The sequence below is a fragment of the Brachyistius frenatus genome, unplaced genomic scaffold, assembly GCF_029030835.1.
Source record: "Brachyistius frenatus isolate BFR_SWC_R1_liver_20210118 unplaced genomic scaffold, ASM2903083v1 Contig_176, whole genome shotgun sequence".
NCBI lineage: Eukaryota > Metazoa > Chordata > Actinopteri > Embiotocidae > Brachyistius > Brachyistius frenatus.
The window spans coordinates 200,599-209,104 of record NW_027210775.1 but is presented as its reverse complement, the minus strand read 5'-3'; the positions used below and the strand labels follow the sequence as shown (position 1 = coordinate 209,104).

At 41.9% G+C, this 8,506-nt stretch overlaps 1 protein-coding gene across 1 annotated transcript; it reads right to left on the bottom strand.

Moving 5' to 3' along the window:
* LOC138632154 (nuclear distribution protein nudE homolog 1-like) lies at nucleotides 1-4,932 on the bottom strand. Its single transcript, XM_069717492.1, is given in 9 exon segments — nucleotides 1-521; nucleotides 628-773; nucleotides 1,322-1,407; nucleotides 1,693-1,776; nucleotides 1,779-1,910; nucleotides 2,356-2,492; nucleotides 2,599-2,747; nucleotides 3,894-4,047; nucleotides 4,817-4,932. Coding segments are annotated over 9 exon segments (1,044 nt in total). The 5' UTR covers nucleotides 4,924-4,932; the 3' UTR covers nucleotides 1-472.
* Nucleotides 4,933-8,506: the final 3,574 nt, after the last annotated feature.

Here is an 8,506-nt window from a genome sequence, read left to right as displayed (position 1 = left end):
GAGAGAGAGAGAGAGAGGGAGGGAGGGAGCGAGAGAGAGAGAGAGAGAGAGAGAGAGAGGGAGGGAGAGAGAGAGAGAGAGAGAGAGAGAGAGAGAGAGAGAGAGAGAGAGAGAGAGAGAGAGAGAGAGAGGAAGAGAGAGAGAGAGAGAGAGAGGAGAGAGAGAGAGAGAGAGAGAGAGAGAGAGAGAGAGAGAGAGAGAGAGGGAGAGAGGGAGAAAGAAGGAGAGAGAGAGAGAGAAGGAGAGAGAGAGAGAGGGAGAGAGAGAGTCCGGTGAGTTTCGTGAAGCCGAGTGCTGAAAAGAAGTCCTGTTAATGAAACCACAGTAACGTCTCTACATGGAGCGGTCCGTGTGTCCCGGTGAGTCGGATACCTGTCGGACGCGTGACGCGCGGTACCGTTGTGTTTCGGGACGGCCGGGCCGGACGGAGAGGGGAGGGGGTGGGGGGGGGGGGGAGCAGCTCGGAGGAGGATTAAAGGAGCAGCTTGGATCCCGCTCCGAAGTCTAACCTCTTCACCAGCCTGCGAAACACAACAAAACACTTCAGACGGTCTGCGGCGAACGTTTCCCCCCTCATCCCCCTTTAACTCTTCGGCTGCCCGCCACTTCTTCCCCGTGTCGCCTCACCCCTTGTTGTAGAGGCCGTTGGTAGGACGGTTCTCCGAGGAGCCGGTCTGGCCCGACGTCGCCCCCGGCCCGCCCCCTTGTCCTCTGCGGTTGGCCGTCTGCTCGTGGACGTAGTCTCGACACGACGCCAGCTTGGACTCCAGGTTCTACCAGGAGAGGAACAAAAACAAACAAACAAAACTGCTTAATATCAACATATGGCATTTTTTTCACACTAAAGTTTGTTAACAGAAGCTTCGACTGCCTTTTCAAAATAAATCTTTGCTTTGTTGACAAAGCATCTCCTCATTTATAGTCAAGCAGGCTCTTTGACTTAAAAAAAACAGGAAGTGACGGGGTTGATGGGAAATGAAGCACTTAAAGCATCTAAAGCTCTTATTTTGACAGCATCTTAAAAATAAAAGATGAAAGTACAAATATTTCCGTGATGTGCAGTCCGCTTATTATCAAAGGAAGTGATCATATTAGACCCGACAACCCGTATCGGTGTAAAAGACTTCCATCAAATGTCGTCTTTATCGTTTGTGTTGTCGATAAAATCGATCCACCGCTCGAGTGTTTCGTGTTTGTTTCTTCTAAAAGTGGAGAACAAGCGGTTTCTGTGCTTTTATTTGAGCGCCAGCGGAAGCAGCCTGCAGCGTCGCATGATCAGCTGATTTGAAAAAAACACAAAACACAGAGCGTGTCTTCTCACCCCGACTTTCCTCAGCAGCTCTCCGACGATGTTCAGAGCCGAGATTCTCGCCGACGTGGTGAGGGGAGTCGCCGAGAGGCTTTCACCTGAGGGGAAAAAAACAACAAATAAAAACAGGCCGGTGAAGATGTGCAGCTCGCGGTGAAAATAAAAACAGAGAGAGGAAGAAAATCCTCCCTCCGGGGAAAACGCCAACAGAGAATAGATAGTTACGATTTTTGAGTAAATCGGGACAAAATTTCTGACCTTAAACTTATAAATTCAATGAAAAGTACTCGTCACAACACTCCGGTGTGTATTTGAATCAGTCCTGATTTATTTATTAATAATTAGTCTTCATGTACAACGTTGGACGCGGACTGTGAACTGACCTCTGCTGACGGAGGGCGGCGGCGTGCTGAAGGACTCCGGCGGTCTGGACAGCGTTTTGTCCTCTGCTCTTTTGTCTGGGGGGTGAGAGGCGGGGTGGGCAGCCCGGCCGAGGAGGAGGAGGAGGAGGACGAAGGCTCTTTGACCGCCGCGCCGCTGAACGACGGCTTCCTGTCCTGAACCTGCTGCTTCTGCTGCACGGCGAGCTCCTGCCTCAGGTCTGACACAGATAAATGAAAGTCAATGCAACAAAAGCTTTCTAGACAGTTAAGGCAGGAAATGAAAACCCAAATTTCTTGATTCTTTCTTGATTTTTCGTCTGTTCCATCCCGTTAAACAAAGTATATTTTTCAAATCGTCACTTATTTATCTTCATTTCTCCCCTGACATTTTCATTTCTATCAACTTCTGTTAGAAGCTCCTTAAAATCTTCTACTCGCTGTTTATTTGACTAGAAAAATGATCATTTTTAACCCTCGTCACTCTGTTTTCTCTTCATTTTATTTTCTACGTTAATATATTTGTGGTGGATTACACTTTTTTTTATTTTCTTTTTATGAGCATGATAAAAAAATAAAAAATTTTTTTTTAAAAAAAGCCAACAATGAAATCAGCTGATTATATTCCTAATAACGCTTCACGGCTGGACGAGTCAGCTGCTCTACCTCGGGCCTCGTCCTTCAGCCTCTGAACGGACTCCAGCAGGTTCTCCTTCTCGTCCAGCTCGCTCTCCAGGAAGGCGTTCCTCTCGATGGCCTGGTTCATCCTCTGCTCGAAGTCCTCCAGAGACATGATGGTCGCCCTGAATGAGCAAACAAACAGGAGGAGAAAAAAATATTTACAGTATGAAAACTTCAATATTAAAAACTTGTACAACCCCAGAAACTATTGTGCTGCTCGCCGCCGACCTCTTGGTCCGCTCCAGGTCATCGTTGGCCTGCTCCAGCTCTCGGATGTATTTGTGGAGCTGGTCTCTGACGGCCGTGGTCTCGGCCAGGTCTCCCTCCAGGCTGGAGATCTGACGGCAGGCCTCCGAGTGCTGCGTCTCATATTTATCCTGGCAGGAGGCAAGAAGGAGACAGAAAAACAAGAGGGGACATGAGAAAGAAAAAAAAAAGAAAGAAGAAAAACGCTGGAGAACAGCAGAACTAAATGTTGAGCAATTAACACCTAAACGTCCACAAAGCACAACTCTTTAACAGACGTAAATTCACCAAAACATTTCGTGATATTTAGTAAATTTAACAACCAACATCCTCTGGTGCATCTACAGAAAATCAAAACATTCAAAGAAATTGATTACTACTTTACTGCATCAAGCTTCATCACTCTCATATTACTTATTCTATGAATTAATATCAGCTATCAGCGTACATGTCTAAATGTGTCTATAATAAAATATAATGATAAACTTTGATCATACGGAACCTTTCACACATAAAATGCAGCTCAAAGCGCTTTACAGGAAAAAGTGAATAAAAAAACAGAAGATAACCGTTATTAAAACAAGTTAGCGATGACGCAACTAATGAGATTTTTTTTTTTTTTTTAAAGGGACAAACTGTGTCAGAGACAGTCTGATGGGAAGAACTGCCATCGCCTACAGACACGGGAATCATCAGCTGCCTCCTTCTGCCCTGAATCAGCCCTCTGTCAGAGTGTGTGTGTGTGTGTGTGTGTGTGTGTGTGTGTGTGTGTGTGTGTGTGTGTGTGTGTGTGTGTGTGTGTGTGTGTGTGTGTGTGTGTGTGTGTGTGTGTGTTCAGAAGAAGAGCTCCAGTGAAACCTCTTCACTCGCAAGCAAAACGGAGAAATAAAAAGACGACTTACAATCAGCTGATGTGGAAATCCCTGCTGAGGTCTGATGTCAAATTAACAAATAATTCAACAACCCTGAAACAACAGACTTCATGTTGTAGTTTTCTTCCTGTTAAAAGGGAGTTTTTTTCCTTCCAGCTTTCGCTCATGTGGGAATTGTTGGGTTGTTGGATTTTTCTCTATATTGTTGTAAGGATAATTTGTTTTTCTTACTTTACTATGTTAAGTGTCCTGAAATCATTTATTTTTGACGAAGCTTTGCAGAGCTTTTCTGCAATATTTTTCTAATATTCTAATATCAGCCTCCAGCGGTAGAGTCTTAGTTGAGAGTTCACTTTTTTTTTTTTTTTTTAGCCAGAATCAGGTAATTGATGTTGTCCTCTGTACCTTGTAGTTTTCCAGCTCCATGCGCAGACGGTTATTGGCGGCGAGCAGCTCCCGGTTTCGCGCCTCGTACTGTTTCAGCTCCATCTCCAGCTCCACCTCGTAGTCCCGACTCATCTGCTGGAACTCCTGCAGCTCCTCCTGGGCCTCGTCCGCACTGAACACACACAGAATATAAACCACAGGTTTGTTACCTTTGGATGTTTTCACTCCAGTTTGGATTTCCCGGTGTTGCACAGAAGAAAACACCAATGATCCCCACTCTGGTTCGGAGAAAAACAATCAGACCAAGATGTTGTCGAAGAGGAAGATTTGCCAGAATTAATCTAAACCCGACACGTTTGGACAAACAACATAACCTGAACCTTTTTCCAAACAACCACAAGGCATTATATTAAAAAAAAATAGAGTTTAAACAACGCAAAAAGTGTTTAATAGGAAAACACCAAAAGGTTTTGTCTTGCAGAAGAGCCTTTCTATAAACTGAACTGGAGAGCAGAGACAAGGTATCATTAATATGTTCACAACACACTTTAAAAAGTCTTGAAATGTTTTGGGGTTTTTTCAATATTTGTGCACAAAAGTTATATTCTTGGTGGCAAAAGGAGTTTAAACAAAATATTAACAGATGTGGCTTTGTGATTTATTCATGGAGAGCATGAAAATATTTTTGTTTGAGTGTCTGGAAGGTGAAAAAACATTAAAAATGAAATGTGGTCAAAGAATTAAGCAGTTAAATCAAACAAATATACTTTCACTGTCCTTTAAGACTTAAAAAAAAAAGGCAATCAACTGATAGCTGGAATTTTGTATATGTTTATAGCTAAAATCCTTGAAACATGCATAATCATATGTATTATGTATACATGGTAAAACGTCCTTTTCAGTACAGGAGCTGCAGGAACCAGCAGTGAAAGCAGACACACCTCTGTTGGTGCCTGGCTGCCTGCTCCTTCCAGTACTCCAGCTCTTCTTCCAGGGACCCAAACTCTGGAGGCTGCAGATCCCCCATCTCCAGCCCTGGCTCCTCCATCTTCTCCAGCCCCGGCTCCTCCATCTTCTCCAGCCCCGGCTCCTCCATCTCCAGCCCCGGCTCCTCGGTCACGAACCAGCGCTGGTCTGTGGTTCATTTAAAACAAGGCATCTAGTGAAGTTCCGGTTAGTCGAACGTCCATTTAAAAATCGTCTAATTTATGGTCAACGTTACACTGGCGGATATAAAATCATGATTTGCTTTCAAACATGATTTCAGACGATTCATTTGATTTTTTTACATTAATTCGGCAAATAAATGAACTATCTGGTGGCGTATGTGCGTGATGAAAAACCGCAGTTTCCAGATTTCGGTAGTCCCGACTATCGACGGTGTAACGGTGAATTGACTTGCTAAGAATAACGGGAATTCGGGGAGAAAAAGTTTGAACCTCCACTAAATAATGCCTATTTTTATACTGAATGTATGCCGAATTAAAGAATACATTCGGTCGATTTGCAGAACATTTTAATCTTTCTGAAATTCAACAAATGAAGCTCAAACAATTCCTGAAATAAATTAGTTAGAAAATGAATACGGAGTCTGGTTGAGAAGAACGGGAACCTGAAGCAGACATCAAAGATAACAGAAAACTTCCACCCGTATCGAGTTCATCTTAAAAAAGTAACACGTGCTTTTTTTTAAACATTGAAAAGGACAAAACTTTGACACAGAATAAGAAAGTTAGATGGAGACCAAGTTTAACCATTTAAATCCCAGCTGAGGTAAACATCCGCTCAACACTTCATTTACACGCAAAGTTCACGGATTTAACCTGAAATCTTCTTCATGGGATGTTGTTGTTGTTGTTTTTACTACCGACGGAGTTTATCGGCTAAAAATTAAAATCGAATTAATAAAATAAAACATTTAAACAACTTGCCTTGAATCGGAAGCCGCAAAGTTGCTTCTGCTTTGGGAAGACGTCGAACAATACATGTTGCCATTCATATTGTCCAGACCGATCCACCAATCACAAGTTAGATGACAGCCTCACTTGCCTGTCGCTATTAGTCAACTGTCTGTCAATCAAGTAATTATAGGCGGGACCAGGATCGTCATCCAATCAGAGTAACGATATCAGTGAAAGAGGAGTAGCCGCATAATCTGCACCGGTCTAGACGTTTTGATGGATTACCGCAGGATGCCTTCAAGGGCTGTCGGACACGAGAACATTACAACGTTATGGGAAGTTTTTTATTTATCATGTGGGAACCGTGTGCTTATTTCTGAATGCTGCGTATCACTCAGCAAAATCGATGAAGTAGAAGAATTTAACATATTTCATAATTAAAAAGAATTTAAAAACATGCAGAAAAGTAATTTTACAGACTGAGGCGTTGCAAATTATTTGTTTAAAAAATATATTACACTATTCAAAAAATGCAAATACTACATTTGAAGTGTGGTGACTTACAGTTAACACCAACACCACTTTGATACCTGTTTTCTGCGCCAAAGAATTGAATTGTAAATTACTTTATTTTTTACAAATCACACATTTAAGGACAAAGTTTTTTTTGTTTTTTGTTTAAAACACAATTTAGATTTGGAAAAAAATTGTTTTATACTATAGTAGTAACATTGGAAGAAAATTACCTTACTAGTGATATTTTAAAAGTTTGTATGTCATTTTCACCAGAAAAGTCAATATTAAGTACACAGTTTATGTGACAGCACCTGTTAAATGAATCTGTCCAAAACCACTTTCCAACATTGTTTTATTCAGATCAAGTGATTAAAGAAGACAAAAAGAATCAGAAGGACTTTTGCTAACAGTGAAGTAAACATCCATTAACTAATCTGTGATTTATTATTGTCATTTATTTGACCTGAATACAGGAACATGTGCTGCGTTTAAGTCCTCCCGCTGCCTCCGGGTCAGACATGTGTGTGTGTGTGTGTGTGTGTGTGTGTGTGTGTGTGTGTGTGTGTGTGTGTGTGTGTGTGTGTGTGTGTGTGTGTGTGTGTGTGTGTGTGTGTGTGTGTGTGTGTGTGTGTGTCGGTTATGTTTCCGAAGGTTAGTGAAGGAGGGCGCGTTAAACGGCACCTAACAGCATCTCGGACTCTGATTGGAGAGTTTCACTTCCTGTCGGTCGGGGGGTCAGAGGTCAAACTGGGTCAACTCGGTCCTTTTCAGAAGGATTAAGCAGCCCTATCTGATCCTGGTTAATCCACACGCACCATCACTAGAGCATAAAGCTGTAATACACACACACACACACACACACACACACACACACACACACACACACACACACACACACACACACACACACACACACTCCAATCCACTGTGTCCTTGCTTCATATCTGCGCTGCATGTTTTCAGTAAGTCTTGTTACGTTGGCAGCAGATTAAAAACATGAATCTGTGACTTTCACTGACATCAGAGGGATTTTATTTAAAGCAATAGTTCTGCATTTTGAAAAATATGCTCATTTGCTTCCTTTTTAAGGACATCAGCACCTGACTTTCACATTTTTTCGTCACCGCCGCTACGTGAACATTCGTGACCTGAAACTTGAGCAGAGAAACATCAGATATATAAAGTCTGGACTCGATTCAAAATAAGAGATCACACAAGAAAACGGCCTCCTTCAGAAAATACCAACACAAGCTGCAAACCAGTTATTACAATAACAGAACGACGGACTTTCGTACACCGTTCTGAAAACTATTTAACATTCTTTGAGGTTTGATTTGTACTTGGAAAAAACAGGATTTATCTACAGAAGCAACGAAGCCAGCGCTTTTCACTTCTGATGTACAACAGCATTTCCCCCAAAATGTTGGGACGCTGTGTAAAATGTAAATAAAAACAGGTGTTTTTTTCTAGATCTTGTTTATATTTGTTTTTTTCTTTGCATGGTAGAGTTTTAACCTGCCTTTGTGGATGCAGTGATGACCTGTGTTCACAGACGAGGCTTTTCAGAAGTGTTCCTGAGCCCATGCAGAATTAGGTCTTTTTTATTTTTTTATTGCAGTGCCACCTCAGGGGACCCGAAGATCGCAGCCATCCAATATTGGTTTTTGGCCTTGATTAAACAACTTTTCCAGTCTTATGTAAGACTTCGTCTTATGTAAGTCCCAACTTTTTTTTTTTTTAAACATGTTGCTGCCATTAAATTCAAAATATGCACATATTTTTCATAAAACAATAAATTTCTCCGTTTCAACATCTGATATGTTGTCTTTGGTCTATTATCATCAGCAAATCATCACATTCTGTTTTTTTGTTTTGTTTTACACATCGTCCAATCTTTTTTGGGAACGGGGTTGTAATTCAGCAATAAAACCATCAAATCTTTAATGATTAAAGTCATTCAGCGTTGCTAAATCTAAACTACAGTTAAATCTGAGTCTGGCTTACAGGTGATGTGCTGGACGATAAGGTATCTGGGCTGATGGCAACCTATCAGATGGTTCAAGTAAGAGGGCAGAGTGGTTTCAAACTAGGAGACACAACACAAGCACTATGCACTGATACGCATCCTTTAATCATAACAGATTATGGGAGTAATGAGCTCACTACACTGTTTTAAAGGTGAGGACTTCTTAGGGGAATGTGCTTTCTCACAGA